General features: G+C 43.1%; 1 protein-coding gene across 2 annotated transcripts; it reads right to left on the reverse strand.

The window, feature by feature from the left end:
• Nucleotides 1–518: 518 nt before the first annotated feature.
• On the reverse strand, nucleotides 519–16362 carry SLC5A12 (solute carrier family 5 member 12). Of its 2 annotated transcripts, XM_086472131.1 has the most exons (16): nucleotides 16006–16362; nucleotides 13869–13934; nucleotides 12457–12508; nucleotides 11102–11169; nucleotides 9877–10031; nucleotides 8725–8865; nucleotides 7199–7328; nucleotides 6767–6855; nucleotides 5391–5503; nucleotides 4092–4159; nucleotides 3646–3732; nucleotides 3238–3357; nucleotides 2800–2999; nucleotides 2485–2588; nucleotides 2100–2221; nucleotides 519–677 (listed from the first exon to the last, which is right to left on the reverse strand). In XM_086472131.1, exons 1-16 carry the CDS (start codon nucleotides 16360–16362, stop codon nucleotides 519–521), a joined length of 2031 nt encoding a protein of 676 aa, XP_086328257.1. The 2 variants fall into 2 exon arrangements, with proteins under 2 accessions (XP_086328257.1, XP_009945237.1); XM_009946935.1 differs by lacking the exon at nucleotides 3238–3357 and having other exon boundaries at nucleotides 2800–2978.
• Between the last annotated feature and the right edge of the window lie 2702 nt (nucleotides 16363–19064).

A 19064-nucleotide genomic window follows, 5' to 3' on the forward strand; every position in this document is an offset into this window, starting at 1 on the left:
AGCAGACACGATTAGTTCCGTCACTGAAAGACCAGCCAGGTCTTTACAACATTCCTGTGAGGAGGCTTTTGGGGATACCTAGGGATAGGCAGAGACTAGCTCAGCCTGACCTCCCTCCTCTCCCCTCCATCAGAGGGAGTTCACAGTCCTATCTTAGTGAGAGACCTCTGAAACTTATCCAAGGTCTGTTTTTATCTCAAGTTCACCTTTGACGTTTCTCTTCAATGACTAGTTACTGAACAGAGCGTGTGATACAGATGTATTGCAGCTACTTGCATACAGGAACTTCCACGATGAGGTTCATGAAACATTGGTGATTCTGAAGTAGCAGTGCTTTCAAAACCCCATTGTCTGATGATTTCCCAGGTCTGTCACGAAATTCATAAAAGTATGGCCTTTATTGCTATAGAGAGCAGTTGTTCCCTCTTGGTCAGCTGGTAAATGCTAGAAAAAAAAAAAGTTCTTCCTTTCTGAAGACGGAGAAATAGTTTGATTAAATATCCTTTATCCCTCAGCTTCTAGAGGCGAGATTCTCTGCTCATATTAGTATAAGATTTTTCATCGGGATTATAACCGGGGAACTGGCGTTTGTATTCTTTGTTGTTACTGTTTTTGAAGATGTCATCTCTTCCAGTTTTATTTGAAGTAACTTTAGGCAGATTTTTTTCAAAGTCCTCCTGAAAAAAAAAGAAAGAAATTATCCTAGCAGTGTGAAGCTTTTATTCACTGCTTTTTTCCTTTGCTAAAAGGGTATCTTGTTGCATTTTGAAATTCTGGCATCCTTTCTTATAAATCTGGGGAGTTACTTCAATACATAAAATGACTACCCACAAACAGGGACTTTCTAGTGTGTCCCCTCCATACACAACCACTGATTTTATCATTCCCCCATGGAAAGTCTTTGGCAAAAGCTACAAAACCAACTTCCTACAACTCCACTGTTCATGTGGAAGTCTTGAAATGTGTCCTCAGTGCATTCCCAATCACTTAAATTCCAGTTTTCATTTGCATATTTATCTGCATTTGGGTGGATTGTTTTTTGGTCTGGTCTATGCTTGCCTCGGTGGTTTCACGCTGCAGCTACTTGATTAGTGTTGTTTGCCTACGTTTTAGGCAAATACAAAGTGATAAATGTATATGTGATTATATTTTTTATTTTTTTTTACTGCTTTTATTGAAGTTGGGGTTTTTTCCTCCAGAAAAGTTCCAGATGAAGTCTGTGTAGGGCATCTAAAAGCCAGGTGAAACAGCTGCAGCAAATCCAGAGCCGCAGCTGCTCTCCAAATTGAACCATCGACTTTAATGCCAAACTTAATGCAAGCTGGGTGGAGGGACAGCTCCTATCTGCTGAGTCCTGTGAGCCTTGCAGCTGAAAGATTACTTTCAAGATTTAAAGGTACCTGTAGGGTACTCTAAAGGAGCTGAAAACATACATATTGTTTTGCCTCCTTTTTCTAAACCTAGCAGATTCTGCTAACGTGGAGCAGTTGTTGTTTCTCTGCAAACTTAGTGCGAGAAGATGAGGTGCTCATTCTGTATGGCTTGTTAACAAGCTACAAAGCCCGGAGACACCTGGGGAAAAGCCGGTCCTGCTCTGTGGAGGAGGTGGTGGGAGGAGCAGGAGCAGCCCAGGTGCCGGCGGTTGCAGCTCTGCCTGATGGGCCGGCAGCAGCAGGAGAGCTTCGTGGACACCTCAGTGCTAAAGTCTTTCTCTCTGTCCTCGGTGGGAGGAGGCGGCAGCTTGGTGAACTTTCTGGGGTGTAAAGTGCGGTTTTGTCCCTGCTCAGCTGCTGGAGCGGGGAGGGCAGGGAGAGAGGGGTCAGCCCCCACTTCATGGGCTGCTGGACATCCTGAGGGCCGTTCGTCTCTGGAGACTCCCAGTCCCCGTGTGCTGCGCAAACAGGGAGAACAGGTAACTTATTACTGACCAACGCTGGTCGGGGTTTGGATGGTCTCGTTTCCAGGCTGCGGTGCCTACGCAGCATCCCTTGCATGACTTGGAGAAGGGATTGCTGAAGGCTGGTCTGCTCTCTGCGTGCAGACGTGTGCCCACGGCTCCCGGCCCGTGGCGGGGCTGAGCCGCGGGCTCAGGTACTCACCTCCTGGCTGTCGTGCCGCACGCCGCACCAGAGCAAAGCTTTGAGTCTTTCAGACCAAAAGCAAAACAGGTTGCAGACTGGTTTGATTAACACTGGTGGGATATCTTCTCCTTTGCTAGGTCCTGAAAGGAGAAAATAATGATACCTCAGTCTACAGAAAGTTAGGTGGGAGCCTTGGGAGCCCCGGGCCGTGAGGTGGGCGGCGAGTGGATTCGGAGCTTGCTGCCCCCCTCCGAGTCTGTGTCTCACGAGCCGCTTGCTAGACTTTTTGAAAGCTCTTTTAACAGCTGGATCAGGTTCTTGTTCAAAAGCATTTTTATATATATGTGTGTATACATATGTGTGTACATATATGTGCGTATATATGTGTGTGTTGAACACCAACCTGTCATAAAGCTTATCAACAACCCTGTGATGGCACAGCCCAGGCAGCCGATGGCACTGAAGTACAGGTAGGACAGGGAGTACCAGGTATCTGCCAGCAAAGGCCTGTGAAGAGGTGACAAAAGCGGCTAGTGAGGACCAACAGGCACATTTAACTTGTGTCTTGACTGTGCCAGCAAAGGCGTTTGATCCGGCAGGCAGCGGTCCGTGCGCCCAGCCCGCTCGGCGGCTACCGGCTGCGCCCCGGGTGCGCGCTGCAGACCCGGCCGCACGCTGTGCCAGAGCGCGGGTTAAGGGGTGACGACAGGGAAAATACCTGTCGGGAGCCGCCACGGGAGCCGCCGCCGCCAGCGCCGCGGTGCCGTTAGCCAGCGTGCAGTTGAGGGTCGACAGTTGCAGAGGAATGGACTTCGTTGGTGGTGCAGGGTAAATGAAGGAGCCGGTACCGGTCCAAAACGCTAAGGTGATCCCAGCTAAGAGGCCTCCGATGGCACCCTCGGCAGGCACAGAGAGATACTGTTAAAGGAGGCGCGTGGGAAGTGCTTCCCTGCGAAGGTGAATTAGGTGGGAGGAGGCAATGACTGGTTACAGCCTCTGTCAGTGTAAATCAGTTCTGTTCTCTCTCAACCAGGGTATAAAACGTGGTGAGTTATTGCCCTCTGGTCATAAGAGCTGAAGCAAAGCTCTGATGATCAGAACTGCAATACAGACTTTAGTTTTGCTTCTGGGTAAACGTGAGGGGGCTGCTCATGGGGCAATATGAAATGAGCTCATGTTGTGTTTTGTCTGAGTTAGCAAAGGCAGAGCAATTGAAATCATTCTGTATGTCCCAAGCTGAATGTAGCCTGAGATGAGTATTGACTATTTTTTTTTTCTTTTTAATGAAAGAAAAGAAAGTCAGAAATAAAAATAATTTTTTTTTAAAACCCTCATATGGATCTAATCACCAATTATTCCACAGCTGGGTAGAGTTGAAGTCAAATGGGATAAATTCAGACAGTGAAAAGGGACCTCTAAACAGATTTAGAGATGCCTTAGTCTCTAAATGCAAAAAGCAGCCCAGAGACTAAATCTAAAAAAAACCCACATAATTTTCAAGATAGAGTTTTAACCAAAGACCACCAAGAGATTTTCTTTTAGATAAGGAAATTTTTTTTCTTACCTTCCAGTTAGCACAAGGAAACACAATTCCCAGAGTAAATAATCCCAGCATGGGCCCCCCACACATCCCATGGATGGAGAGGGAAGCCTGTGGATGCAGAGGAGAGGCAGGAGCTTAGTGCAGCAGCGGAAGGGAGGGTGCACAGTTCTGGTTTTGGTCTGTAATAGTCAGTGGGAAATGGTGGGGGAGAAAGGACCGACAGCGATTTCAGTGCACAATTAAAAAGAGAATCACACTCGGTATCATTTCCCAGCAGTGAGTAAATAATGAAGGAGTTGGAGGATTTATGATTCTATTTTTTTCCCCCTAGTTATTCCTCTCAGCAGTGTCCACAGAAATTGTTCAGGTAATCTAGCAGTCCCCAGGGCTGTCAGCATTATTTGTTGAGTTCATTGCGTTTCTGTTCATTCGCATTCAGTTCATTGCACTTCTGAAGCAGGCGATACCTGCACAACTCCTCCCAGCAGCGATGCTGCTGCAGCCATCGAAGTGCACAGGACACCATATAATAAACCTGGAAGAGATCAGGCAGTGAGGTTGTCAGTGCTGGTTAATAGTGTGGATGATTTCTAATTCATCCAGTGTCCAAAGCGACTGGGCAACATGGAGGAATTTGCACTTTGGGCTTTGATGGTTAAAGCGGACCATTAAGCACCCAGCAGCGTCTGGCGTGAAGTCATGTTGGTGTTTTGGTTGGTTGTTTTTTCTTATGAAGCAGAAGTTAGCAAGGAAATTAATGCAGAAGTTCTGCCTCCTGTAGAAATGTTTCCATTTCTGTTGCCTTTAAATAACACTTTTAAAATAATCTAATGAATGAAACGAGCAATGATAAACCGCACAGCTTTCTTCTTTTGGCATCAGTTTTAACTCGGTGGTAGACAGAACTCTGTACGTAGCAGTCTCGAGTAAAGCTAACCAGAACTGATCTTCTGTGCTAGCACACCTTGGTTTCAGAGTTAAAAATTATCTTTCTAGGTCCTGAGTGCAAAAACTTAGTAGTAAGTGGAAAAGCAAGAACACAGAAGACTGGAGGCAGTTACAGACCACAAAAAAGTGTTGGTTTGACTCTTCTGTGATCTTTACAAACACTCATAAATGGTTGTGATATTATTGAGGTACTTATAAAAGTACTGCAATACTGGTAAAGAGTACCTTGAAAATTCAGACCACTTTGGATGCTTGATATGTTGATGATCTCTTTCTCATTTGTCTTTTTTACATTTTGATTTTTCAGTGAGAAGCTGAACGACCTACTTGTGCAATACTCTTACTGTTAATAGAAATGTCTTATTGTACTACTATAAAATAATAATATTTAGTAATACTACTGTAGCGTAATGTGGTAATAACTACGCTGATATTCTTTCTGTATTGTAATTTTTCAGTAGACACAACTTTCCCAAGGATTTTGAGTAGTGGTTGTTGATGCTAGTCTACATTTATTTCTGTACCATGTAGTGCCCATGCTTCATTTTACTGAAGCATCAGGCTGACATTCGTCTTGAGAGTTTATAAAGGGTTACACTCCTGTGGAGGTTTCAAAGCGCAGGTGTGTTTCTGAAGGACTGTCTCTGGACAGTGCCCTCCACTACTCACAGAACTGCTCTCTGAGTCATTTGAGAGTCTGAGACTCTCTCAAGGCTCAGAGTATACAAAATCCTCCCCTGTTTTCTCCTGCAGTAATAGCAACTGAGGGGATGGACACCTTTGCCACCAAAGAAATGGATCCCATCTGGGGTACCTACATAAGCCTTTGCTGATCCATGTGCTCATCCTCTCGGAGAGGTTTGGGAAACATTTCTTGACCAAGTCTTCAAAGGTAACAGTTGCTAAAGCGTTGATGCTGGCAGCTACCGTGCTGTGAAAAGGGAGAATGTCAAGTAAACAGGAAGCAATATAATCTGAAATAAAGTTGTATTTATAAAGAAATGCTTCCTCTTGTTCAGCACTAATATTCTTCAAGAATTGCACATTTTATAGCATTTTTCATGCACGCTGCTGATGCTGGTGAGGTTTCTGTCCCTTCTGCAATTGCTGGGGCTCTGCTCCATGCTGGCACAGTACAAGACACAAACTCATCCTGGCTGACCCTTCGGTTTACCAGCCTGCAGAGGCCTTCGAAATATAGCTACCTTATAGCTACAGAATAAAAATATAGCTACCTTAGAAATCAAAGGTTTGCAGTGACCAGTAGTGATACCCTGTTCCTCAGCAAAATGTCTGTTGTTTTCCCTCATAACTGAAAAAAAAGGGATGGGAATAGTCTGACTCTCTGAGCTAGGTGAGTGAATCCGTATTTGGTGAATACAACCTCTGTGAATTTGTTGTGACAATATAGCAGTGTCAATACCTGCACCACAGTGTTTGGTACTTGATGCCCTTAAATCTGTTCTCTTAGTCTCCTGCTAGGAGCAGCCGATGCCTTTTATGTGTGGGGTTTTTTTTTGTTTGGGATTCATTTTTTTTTTCCTTTTATTTGCTGTTTTGATAGCACGCTCTTGCTTTTTCTACAGATAAGAGTCTTTAGAAACAGCCTGTTGGAGACTGTATGGCATTTGAATAATGTCGCTGTGAACTTGAATATTCCCTCTTTCTAATGTCCTGTGAAGTATTGATGTTTGGCCTGTAGAGGGTAGAAGCTGCAATGACATGCAGCACACCCCTGAAGAACACACGGTTTCTGAAACTTCTCTGTGCAGACATCTCTTCCCCTAGTCTTACTCTGCTTCGTGTGCAGATAGGCTTGCTGAAAAGCTCTCTGTCCCTGACTATGGTATTACAGCATCCAGGCTGAGCAAAGGCAGCTTCACCACGAGCAACTCCAAAGGTATTCCAGGAAGCTGAGCTCTTTTACAAAGAACTGGTGTTTCCTCAGTTTTTATACCCTTTTGACTGTGCTGATAATGTTATTCTAACATGTATTTGGGATAAAAAGATACTGGAGAAGTGGAGCTAGACTATGGCATAAATAGAATGTAACTTGACAAAGCACTACTGCTTCTTCCTGGAGTGTGCTGAGGAAAACAGCTGGGTTGTTCTTTGGATTAAACGTTTTGACCTCTTTCAGCGTCCTTGAGAAATCAATGGTATGCAGCTAAAATACCATTTGAGAGTCACAGACCTTAGTGTTCCACTGAATGCACAGGCGACAAACAGTCCTGGGACTCCTGGTATCGAAGAAAAAATGTCCATGACAAAATACGGCATGAGCTGGGGCAGAAGAAGCACGAGATGGACACAAGCAATTAGTTAAGATTTTCCTGGGTAATGGAAGAGAAGTAGCTGCTTCTGAGCACGTTGCTAAATTCTGGTTTTGTTCCAACTAACGTGATGAGTCAGATTTTGAGCGAAGGGGATGTCATTCAGCTGAAGGGGTCCATCGGATTAATACTGCAGGAGTGCCAGGATAGATGTTGTCCAGCCCTGATTTGGCACCCACCTTAGTGACTGAGCACTGAAAGGACATAAAGCATCCCACAAAACTTAACCTGTCTCTATACATGCTATGTCTTGGCCCAAAGCAGCTTGTAATTATAATAATGAGTATCTGTACCTGATCAGGTGCTGAAATGAAATCAGCAGTCCAAGGGTCACAACTTTTGTAATGAGAGTACATCACCAAACCACAAAATACTGCACACACCAGGACTGTCCAGAGTCCCAGTAAATTCAAGTAAAGTGCCCTGGAACAGAGGAGAGAAATTCTATTTAATACAAGATAAACATAGAAAAGCTGTTACAAGTTAGTTATTTCTAACTTTTTAGGGAGACACCTTAATCAAAGATTGCTGTATAATCTCTTAAAGGCATCACCAGGATCAGAAATTCTGTGTAATACTGATTTTAAAAAACATGGGAAAACACAGCCTCGTTATGCTCTCAGGCAAGGTTCTAGGTAACTCTGTACAGCTGGAAGAGGCAGATCTAAGACCAGCAACTTGTATGCAGAACAGGCTGCAGCAAGCGCTGGGTCTGTCCCTCTGTCCCCTGAAAGAGCAGATTTGTGTCTGTAGGGAGTTGGTGCTGTTCTCCCTTTAAGCCACGCAGAGTATTCTTTTGCACGGATTCTGTCGTGGTTGCGATGCTGCCATGCCAAGTAACACACAGATTTGGGTTTTTCACTAGTGCATGAAACGGATGTGGGTGACAGCATCTGCTGGGGAGGTCGTGTGGCTGCGGTTCACTAAACCTGTAGTTCCCGAGAGCTGGCGGGTTTTACGTAGCCGACATCGTGTTTGGACGTCACCTTACAAAAGATGTCTTGCTAGGGCCAGTTCAGAGCTGTGCTACTGGGACTCAAAGGTCTTTCAGGACTTGTTACTAGTGATGTTCTCAGTGATGTGACTTACAAACATTTTCAGAGACTGAATTTCGACAAGGTAAATTCATATACTCTTAAGAAAAATTAGTATGATTGCAGCTAGCAAGAAAGCCAACCGTTTGAAGAAGGAAAAAATTACCACCTTTATGCTTTAGCCAAGTGGGCAAGCAATTAGCACTAGGCATCTGAAAAAATCTGGTTGTTTAGCAGAACATGTGTCTAGCTATGCACACGCTAATGCTGCACTTGAAGAAGGTAGCAGGCTGGTGACCTGTATGTCTATATTGTGAAGTTTCACTAGTTTCTTTGCCATTGGTTCCGATTATTCTTATATTTTAGAATTTTAATAACTTATCTCGTTTTATTTAGATCATGCCTTGTACTATAGTTCCCCATTAAACCAATAGCCATCTTTATGACAGTACAACAGCAACGCAATTCCAATAAATACATTTTTCCAGTAAAGCTGTAGATATCACAACTTCTGTGTGGGCATCTTTTCCATACTCTGCTTCTGAGGATTAATTTGGCAGCCTGACCCCAAATTAATGAACTGCAAGAGGTAGATATCTACCCGTTTTTCTTTCTGCATTTACTTAAGCCGTTTAGGGCCAGATGGAATAAGACTGTCAGGGCAAAATTAGCTCACTACTGCCCAACAGGATCTCGATGTTTATTTAACATAACTGACAAACTGTCAGTATAACTCCATGTCAGTGTCTCTGATTGATAGAATAGCTTAAGGACAGGTGACTTACAGTTTAGCGTGCTTTTCCGACTTGCAAGAAATGCATCTCTGTATTGTGGACTGATTAACTCCGTAGAGCCCTAGCCATGTAAATGTTCCCCCAATAACAATTGTCCAGAAGGTGTGTCGTCTCAAAGGATCAACATCAAAGCTAGAAAAGAGAAGCAATTCATTTTGCTTATTTACACGCATTTATTTAGCAGGAGGTAGGTAATTTTTCAGAAATACCTGGTATGTCCTACCCTCTGCGTTAGAAGTACTGCATTGGTAATACTGTTTTACAGCACAGACAACATCCCATGTGTTTAGGTTTGCAAGGGTTTGGGTTTTTTTTTTTACTTTTCTATTGGAACACTTTACTATCAAGTCAGGATAAACATATATCATGCAGACTCAGTCAGAGGACCCAATTAATTGAGATAAAAAGCCTTATAAATGTGATTTATGCTCAGATTTCAGATCTGTGTCTCATTGCAGCAACAGATCTGCAAGCCATCTTGCCTGGGACCCCATCCTCTGCAAGGAACAAAGCCATTTACTAAACTCTAAAGAACCTCCAAACTCTTACTTACATCATCACGATGTGCCATTTCCTTCACAAGAAATTGCTTCAGCTGCAGTATTATCTTTTTTAACAAGAAAATTTCAGTACTCTGTAATTCTTAGCGGTACAAGTACATCTTTCTGTCTTGCATCTGTCATCTTTGCAAGTCTGCTAATCTTGACAGGTATAGCAGATAACATTTGACCTTTGCTGCTAGAGTCTGTCAGGGACTTCCCTTGATCAAAGAGCTTTTCAGTCAAGGCCACAAACAGCCAGAGGAAGGTCGGTTTGCTGTCCCAGTGTGCTGGCGCGCCATTGCTAGCTGCTGTGGTGAGTGCACTTAAAATGATGATTCAGTTTTATGAATAGATGATGAAAGATGTACGCAATTGGGAGGAATAACCAGGCAGTTCAGCAGGGCTTTGGTTTCTTTGAAGAGCGTAACAGAAAGAGGAGTTACGCTCTCCTGGAAAGTTATGTTCCCAAGAACCGACTTCTCTGCGTCACTGAGGGTGTTCACCAGTACTATAATAACAACTCCACTTTTGGCTCAGTGGGGGTAGGGTTTCTAAATGTTAAACACACAAAAAGAAAAGGTTTGCACCATTTGTTTCTTACTCAAATATGCTTAGTCGTGATCCTTCATAGGCATTTTCCCAGACCTTGATCAATCCGCCATTCAGAGTAGTTCCTCGACTCAAAACCGTCACGAAGCCAGCTACCATGACAATCATTTGAAATGCGTCTGTCCAGACAACAGCTTTTAATCCTCCCTAGAACAAACAGAAACCGTATGTCCTCATATTCTTTCCTGTTGTTCAAGTACAGCAAAAAGTAGAAAGAGCCCTTATTTCAGGAACTTATGAGCTGTATGTATAGCATCGAGCAAATCAAGACTCTTCTTGAACTTTGTATTCTCCCACAAAGGTTTTATTTTTGCAGGTCAGAAAAATGACACAGAGCCTAAATGGTTTATCCAGAGTCATATGAGAATATTTGACCTCTAGTTAAATGCTGTTTTTTCTGCCTCCTTGATATGCGTTTGAAGACTAAATCATGGTGCGGAACAAAAGCTTAGACGATACTGGCTGGCCTGTGTTTGTACTTCCCATAGTGCTCTGCACAATTATCAGAGCCCAGCAGGCCGCAATTAGCCTAACACAGAAAAATAATACCAGAAAATTTGAAGTTCATCTTTCTTCCATAGCAACTTTCATATTTGATCAAATCTATGCTAGAGCAACACAGTGTTTTCAGCAAGGATGGACTGAGATATTGAAAAATTCATTGGTGGTAATGAGAGTAGAAATTCGTTTGTGTCCCGAGCCCCAGGGCTCTGCCACTTCCACTGCGTTGTTTAGATTTTTTGTAATCTGGATTCTCAGGTTGCTTCCACTCAGAAGCAAAGCTCTCTACGACCTGTTGATTGTCCTTCCCAGGTTTTTTCGCTCTGTTCTTAATCTGGGGTGGCACCAGAGACATATTTTTCATTACAGTGTTTTCCAGTCTATAACTTGTAAAAGATGATAAGAAAAATAGTCTTCTCAAAAGACTTAGTATGGCAGGGGAAGGTTATCGCCTGCTTATCTGGACTCTGCCTCAAGCTGTCTGGTTTAAACCTCAAGACATACAGCAGAGGATTTGAAAGAAAACATTTTTTTCTCCAAATAGACTTCCTTATACCACAGAGTCTAAAAGAAATTTATCTCTATGTTCTACTATTTTAAACTTCAGTCACTCGGACTGTGTTTAGAAGCTGCCCTTCTGCGACAGCCTGTCATGTATAAAGGATGGTTGAGTTACCAACCTCTGTTCCAGCTGTTTGGTTATGCCTGTTACGTACCAGAGTGCAATAGAAAGTGCAGACAACTCCTGTTGCAACTACAGAGCCCCAGAGATCAAATCCAGTAACTGTGAAACCAAAGAAAACCAAATGGTTAGAGAAATGGGGGTAGGTCATCTGGGTGGTAGCAGAAAAGCTGATCCTTTAGCCTTAGAAGGATGGGATAAAAATTTTTGTCTTTGGTGTCTGTTAGGAGCTTTGCTGGATTGTTCAGGTCTCTTGGCACTACCGGATACTGGTTTACATTGTTGTTTTCTTGTAAATTGGATTTAACTAACTTTCAAGTGTGCAAAAGTAATACGTAAGAAGAACAATTGCATAAAGCAAAAACATCATTCCTGTGGGACACAAATTTTTAAGCAATGCTCTCCTTCTGTTCTTAGTCCAGAATTTTCTCTTGAGAAATCAAGTTCTTCAGAGACTTCCAAAGAATCATAAGGGAAAAAACTCAACTCCAAACTAAATTCCATTCCCTGCAACTAGGAACGGTTTAAAGCTAGTATGTGCTACATTAAAACAATTTTGCATGTTCATTTTCCTTCATAAAGTTACTTTATACAAGGCATACATCTTTTGGTTTGGCTTATAGGGAAGTCTCTCCCGCTGGGCACAGTTTGTGAGGGCAAAACTATCTGTCAATGTTCTCTTTATAGCAAAGTTAGCATGGCCTGGCATTGAACGTGAACGGTCACATAAAATTCAGTTGAGCTCCAGAGGAAGGATGCTCAGCACCGTGTGAGGGATCGGGTTGGGCAAACTGGATGTGACTTAGATGATGGACAATGAAAAGAGCCTCACAGTCTCTTCCCAAACAATTTTGGTGAAACCAGGAGTCAGGCCATGGTGATTCCTTATGCCCTATGGCAGTAACATTGCTAATCCCATCTGTCATGATGGATGCTGTAAACTGGTTTGCAAAGATTAATTAAATTGTGCAGGCAGACAGCAGCCCAGCGTTCAGCTCCAGCTACAGGGAATGGAGTTATGCCCATGAGAACCAGAACACAGGAGACAGGGAAGGGGGGAATCAAAGTACAGAAATATGGTCTTGGATCGTCAGCTTGTACTGTGAACTTTGTCAGGATGTTGAGAAATCGTTCATTGCTAACGTCTTCGGGCAGTTGCTGAGAGCAAAGGAGAGCAGAACAGTAAACATGGGGCTCCTGCTAATGTAATGCTGTGAGAGAGATATCTGGGAAGTCAGAAGTGCAGAGCTATGAGGTGCAGGCAAAAACTTTCTCACAAAACTCTTGAGGAACTATTTTTAAAGTTCTTTATCGATTTTCTTCATTTATTCTGCTTGTCTTGTGGTGTGGTTATTTGGGGTAGCCATGTAGTGTGGCATGGGAACTCACCTTGGTTGAGTGCCAGTGATGGAGCATAGACCACTATTCCTGTGTAAAGGATCTGAAGGAGAAAAAGTTCATGAAAAACCCACATGTATGTGCATGCTCAGTGATAAGGCTTCTATTCAGAGTGGGGCTCAGAGCAAAATACCAGATCCAGAAGTTTCTTTAGATCAGCTTGTATTGTGTATGGCTTTCTATTTTAGCCTTTACGAAATGAAAATCTTTAATTTAATCTTTTCTGGTGGAAGGACCATTATCTGTCTTGGTATTACTTATTTCACCCGTTGCTAAAATGACTAGATGACAAAAATATCCTAGTCAAACGGAAAGAGGAGCTCTCAGGAAAACATGAACAGTGATGCAGAGATAACTTAGATTGATCTTGGAAATTAAACTTCCTTTTTCTAGTCAATCACTTTCAAAGTAGCAGACTCAATGCCCTTCACATGTATGCTCTAACAGAACTGAGGGAGAAACAAAGCCTGAAAGTCAATAAACATTCAAATCTATTGCTAAAATTTTTTTGAATTAATAACATGGAATTGACGTAGAAAGAAATGTCTTCCAATATACTATCAAATCCCACCTTTCCATCAAATACATAATGAATGTGATCTTTTGAGATGGTCCCTGCTGGGACCATCATGGAGCTGGAGCTACCTGGGGATCCCCCCAGGAGATGCCGTGTGCAACAGCTTTCGAATGGGATAGCTTCACCCCAGTGTCATAACTGAGTAACTGGTGAACTACATCTGCCCAGCACAGCTCGTCTGGCTTCTCAAGAAAGACAGAATGCCCTGGTTTGGAAAGAAAGAGACTTCAAGGGAACATAATGACATCATGTTGGAGTTCAGCACAACATGCACGTGTCAAAGGCAACAAAAATGGCATTTTTAATCCTAAATAGGAGAAAACTAGAAAGGTAGGGAAGCAACCATTTGTTCTTTTTAACACACACAGTCCAAGTGTATTGGGGCCCGTAAGAAAGAGGGGGACAATCTTTTTAGCAGGGCCTGTTGCGATAGGGCAAGGGTAATGCTTTTCAACTAAAAAAGCGTAGATTTAGACTAGATATAAGGAAGACATTTTTCACAATGAGAGTGGTGAAACACCATCACAGGCTGCCCAGAGAGCGGGTAGCAGCCCCATCCCTGGAAACATTCAACGTCAGGTTGGACGGGGCTCTGAGCAACCTGATCCAGCTGAAGATGTCCCTGCTCACTGCAGGGGGGTTGGACTAGATGACCTTTAAAAGTCCCTTCAAACCTAAACTAATATATGATTCTAAGTGGAAAAAATTAAGGAAGAAAAAGAACTCATTAAAATATCTCATTGTAAAAAACATGCAATCTGAGACTGGTCTGTCAAAATAAATGTTGAGTGAAATTATAATAAACGAAGAGAGAATGTCTTCTTACCGTCTGCAGGATATAGATCAATGTTGCAGCAAGACGGACTATCTTGTTAAATCTTAACTCCAAATACTAGGAAAAAGAGGAATCTCGGTAAATTGCACATGTAGCATCTGTGACACAGCCATTAACCTTCTGTTTGCCCTGAGTTATGCAAGCAAAATTACTGGCAACCGGCACTACTGCTTTGAGTAATGAACAGGAGAGCATGACTGTTTTCACACATAGAGATAATTACATTTTAAGAAATTTTCTCATCAGTAGAATGTACTTGCAGTTATATGTTGGGTTGCAGTACTCAGTATCTGCTTTGTATTGGGAATAACTGAAAGAACCCAGGGGCTACAAGGAAAAGAAATTTGAACTTCAGATGAAACTATATTCCAACTATATGAAGAGGCAACTTGAGGTCATGTCTAGGAGAAATAGCATAGTTTGACTCCTGTAGTGACAAAAGTGGTGGTGGAGCAAATGGAGAGGCAGCAACATAGTTTCACGGTGCTCGAGCTAAGCTGGCTTTGTCACTTGCTCTGTCTCAGTCTAAAGCCAAATCTGAACATCATCAATGTGGAGAGGCAAGTGGAGTTCTTATGGAATTCCAGGTGGAGGTAGGGAGGTGTTCCAAATTAATGCACAACTGCAGAGGTGAGTACATCTCTAGCCCAAAAGCCCAGATTTTAAGCCTGAGTCACCAGCTGGAGTCTCTCTGTAGAGTTGATCAGAAGAATTAAATCTCCATTGCCAACCCTGTGGCAGCCTCCCGTGCAGCCTTGGTGGGCTGGGTCTCTCCCTGGGCCGTAGTCCCATGTGCTCCACAGCAGCCACCAGGCACAGGCTGTACGAGTCTTCTCTCTTTTACAAGTCTTTAGGCATAGTACTTGCAAAGCAGCTTCCTTCTTATTGATTTTCTTCATGTTCATCTTTCTTGTGTCTCTTGCATAATAAGCCCTCCAATCTGCTATGCAAATAAATAGCTAATTTATATAACTTGGCTTGTTTCTAAAAATAATTCTTGAAGCCAGCAGCATCATCTTTCCAGCATGCTTGAAGGGATTTTCTGCTACAATGTCCCCTTTGGTGGCTCAGACAAGGAAAGTAATTCATTCTCTGATCTTGCATCAAAGCAAGCTAGAAAATGCCGTTACTTGTGGCAATAGGAATAGATGGTCAATTTTACTTTTTTCCAATCTTTAACTGAAATATTTCCAAACGCCCAGGCAGAGCTGTTTGACCAAAGCCCCTCCTTTGCTTAAAGAACATGAGCATCCTTTCTGCTCCCCGGAAGCTCCTCGTGAACTAACCCAGGGGTCTTTGTCCGGTTCTTGCTTAGATGAAACTGCCCGCAAACAGGAGTGACCAAATTTGCAGCGTTTGATTAAAGTGTCTAAAAGGCTGTTCCCAAGTGCTCGACCGCTGCCCTGTGCTTGGGCGAGTGATAAGGGCTGCACACTGTGCTCCTAACAACAGCATCACAAGGGCTACTGATTATTTTTATCTTTTGAACTACTGAACCATCATATGAAGAAAATAATCTGTTCCAGGAGGAACGCCAAGCAAAAACTCTAGAAAATACAGAGGTCGTTCATCTTCTTTCCTAGAGAATCCCTGAATTCATTCTCCGGTCTTGACTTTATTTTTTTCTTGAAACAGACCTGCCAACTTCTTCCTCTCTATCTCTTCCTCCCACTTCAGCTTTTTATATATCAGATAGTCCAGTTTTATTGTAAATTGGACCAAATTGCCAGATCTGGGCCGAGTTTGAACTAGATACTGTTGAATTTTTTTCTTAAAGTCTGTTTTTAATACCTGCTCTCTAAATAGTTACTTATAAGATCAGAAGCATTTGGATGCTCTTTAAATATTTTCCAGCTGTAACAATTTGGTGCTAGTGTGTAAACCCTTATCCTGTCTTTGCTATATATGCATAACTGGAACTCTGACCTTAATTTGAGCTTTTATCTTATGCGATATAAATAACTAGTTTGAATAACACAACCTGTTTCTGAAAACAATTAATGTCTCAATACGCTTGTTCTGAAAAACACTGCAGAAAGTCTTCTGTCGGAGATTTTTCTCTGAAAATATCAATATGCATGATACTGATTGTTATAATAGTGCCCTTTTTTTAGCAGTTTTTACTTACCTCATAAGTGCTTGTAATGCCAGATCTGTAAAATACAGGTAGAAAAAGTTCAGCGGTAAAAATGATGACAAGTGCATAGGAAAGAAAGAATAGCACAAAGGATGCCCCATAACGATAAACCTCAGAGGGCGTCCCCAGAACGGTTACTGCTGACATGAAACTTGACGTGAGAGAGAAAGCTATTGGTCCACATGTCATCTGCTTACCACCCACCAAAAATTCCTTTGAAGTCTTCTTTTTCCTCTCTTTAACTGCAAAAAAGACTCCAATGCTAGCACATACTAAAAACAGTGCTGCAAAAACAACATAGTCCCAAGCCACAAATTTTTTTACTTCTGGAGCTACAAAGTTTGACATAGCAGCAGTTGGACAATTCTCTGATGGAGGATTCTGCTTTTCTATAGCTGTTGCTCTGAACAAATTCAGTTGACAGCAAAGATGAGGCTTATCTGTAGCTCGTCAATGACAAACAATAAACAGAAAAAATATTCAGCTAGGAGACTTTGTTGTTGTTGTTTTATCCAGTTTACTTCTAAGGAGGAAAAAAAAATGCGAAGGATTAGTTAGGAAGGTGCTGAATGCACTTAAACCCCAGGGCTACTGATGCTTCTGTCAGGCAGGCTGGAGCAGGGGACTTAGCTGTAAAATCTGTAGTACACTCCCTTTTTGTCTCTGAGGTCTTAATTTGAGGTTAAATATTAGCCTGACACATTGACCTGATCTGGCTCTCTTCAAACCCCTCAGCATTTTTAAATAATAAAATGAGAGTTATAAAGAAATAAATAAAAGAGAGCGAAATGAAGGAGAGATCAGTGTACAGACCTATGACCTCACTGGTGACTTCCTTTTCAGAGGAGCAATTCCCTCATGTGGTTAAAAACTAGACTTGAACATCAGCCATAGGGTTCAGGATTATCCTTTGATGTTTGAAGTGTGCTCCTTGGTAGACCTTCTGGAAGTTAAGGCTGCCTTAAAGAACTGCAGCCTTTAACGGTTAAAAGTAACTGTGATGCTTCCCCTCCCGCTGCCGTAGCCCAGCCTTGGTGCGTCGGGGAACCCAGGGTAGCTCCAGGTGAACAGAAGTGCGGTTTGTGCTACGCTGTTTGAGGATGAGTTTCAGTCAGAACCTAATCTTCCACTGACTGCTACTAACAGCAATTTTACTTATAGCTTATACAGGTTTGTGTGAGAGGTTTCTTGTTTTATTTATCCACGTACAACTCGGTTGGACCTGCAGGCCAAGAGCGCCAAAGAGAAGCAGATTAGATAACAGCAACATTTTTCTTAACTATGTCTGTGGCATAATTTCTTGAATTCAATTAGGTTTTCCTTCTGTTGTGTTGGTTTTTTTTAAATAAGTGAATATTCATTTACTTCTCTCTATGCCATGACAGTATATTTTCCAAAGAAGCAGGCAATGACTTGTCATCCCGAAGGATTCACTTGTACAAAGAGGTAGTATGTGTAGTCACCGCCCTGAAGGAAAAGTGGAGGGTACATTTTGGCGACAATCAAGAGATGCAATAACCTGGGGTAGCCTTTAATAGCAAAAGTCCTTTTCTTCAACTTTGTCTTGGAGAAGTGGGGATCCATCCCTAGCCTTCTTAAGTCATCGGCAAACGGAGATGTTTTTGCTGTCAGTTGGTCCTTGCAAATTAGTGGGTGTCCAGACCAGAAGCCTTGCCTCTTCCCATCCATCTGCTCAGGAGCTTGAGAAGTACATACACAGCAACCTTCTTTGCTTAGCGCAGAGTCAAAGAAGATCCAGGACAGCCTATGGCTGGAAGTGACTTCTGTCCACATGTGCGGTAGAGTTTGGGCAATTTCGTGGTTGATTTTGGTGAGACCAAGTGTGAAAGGGGGAGTTGCATTTCTGCTGCAGAATGTGAATTAAAATTTAAAAAACAAAAAACCAAACCAAAACAAAAACCCCAAACAACCAAAACCCATGCAACGATACTTCTTAAAAGGCATTGCTTCATTTAGAGCTGAAATACTTTTAGTCCCCAGTATTTGAGAAGGTGTGAAGTGCACGGCCACAGCGGTTGCCATATCACTTCCTTGTGTGCTGTAACCTGTGGGTAGTGCGATGGACGGACCAGATGAGAAAGCAATAAACCCTCTTGCATTACTGGGGCTCACTCCAAGTGAGACAGTGTAGGTAATGCTCTGTAAATTCTCTTACGACTGCCTCAGTAATTTGTTTAGCTAAGTATACCCCCATCACTAGTTAATATTTCTCTTTTGTACAGAACAAACGTCTTAATGTGCGTCCACTCAAAAAAGCAGCGACTTTCACTTGCCAGGCATTCCTCTGTCTGTGGGAGGGGGGTAGGGGGGGAGTGGTGGTGGTTGTGTTTCTTTTATTTTTTTTTTTTTTTCTTCTTTCTCCTTATAAGTGTAAGAACGTGGATGTTTTCTGCAGGTTTTAATTCATACCTGTAGAGTCTGATTAATAAATGCCTCTGGCAATGGTAAAAGCCATGTCACTACAAGGGTCAAGTTCTAAGGTCAACCATCAACCCGGCTGGCAGAAGGCTAGTTTAATGGGGGCTGAATGCATCATGTAGGGCTGGCCAGGCAAACCACGTGCGTGCTCCTTCCTGCAAACCACAGCACCCTCCTGGGCTTCTCAGCCTGGCAGCGGGGGCTCCCCCAGCCCTACGGCGCCCGTTGCTCTCACCTGTCCTCCCTGGCTGCAAGGGCAACGGAGGCACCGCAGCACAGGCAGCACCAGTCCCTCCACCTCCAGGATCAAAGCCTTGCTGGTGGGGGCTGCATCTGCCCCCTCATCCTCCTGCCATGCCTCAAAGATCTAATTCCTTTCTGGCAAACCAAACTTTCTGATTCAGGAAACTGCTCTGGGTGGGGGGGGGGGGTTTGGCACCATCTCCCTTTGGGCTGCTTGAATCTCTCTCACGTGCTGGTCTGGCTCCAAAGCGCGAGCTGCCGTTGCAGGGACGTTTCTTGCCCATTCGGCACAGGCTGCCTGTGTGTCTAAGCTGGGGCTAAGGGCAGCAGAGAGTGCTGCCCATCCTCTTGTGTCCTGTCCTTTCACT

Source organism: Leptosomus discolor, chromosome 12 (genome assembly GCF_034619465.1).
Source record: "Leptosomus discolor isolate bLepDis1 chromosome 12, bLepDis1.hap2, whole genome shotgun sequence".
Taxonomy (NCBI): Eukaryota; Metazoa; Chordata; class Aves; order Leptosomiformes; family Leptosomidae; genus Leptosomus; species Leptosomus discolor.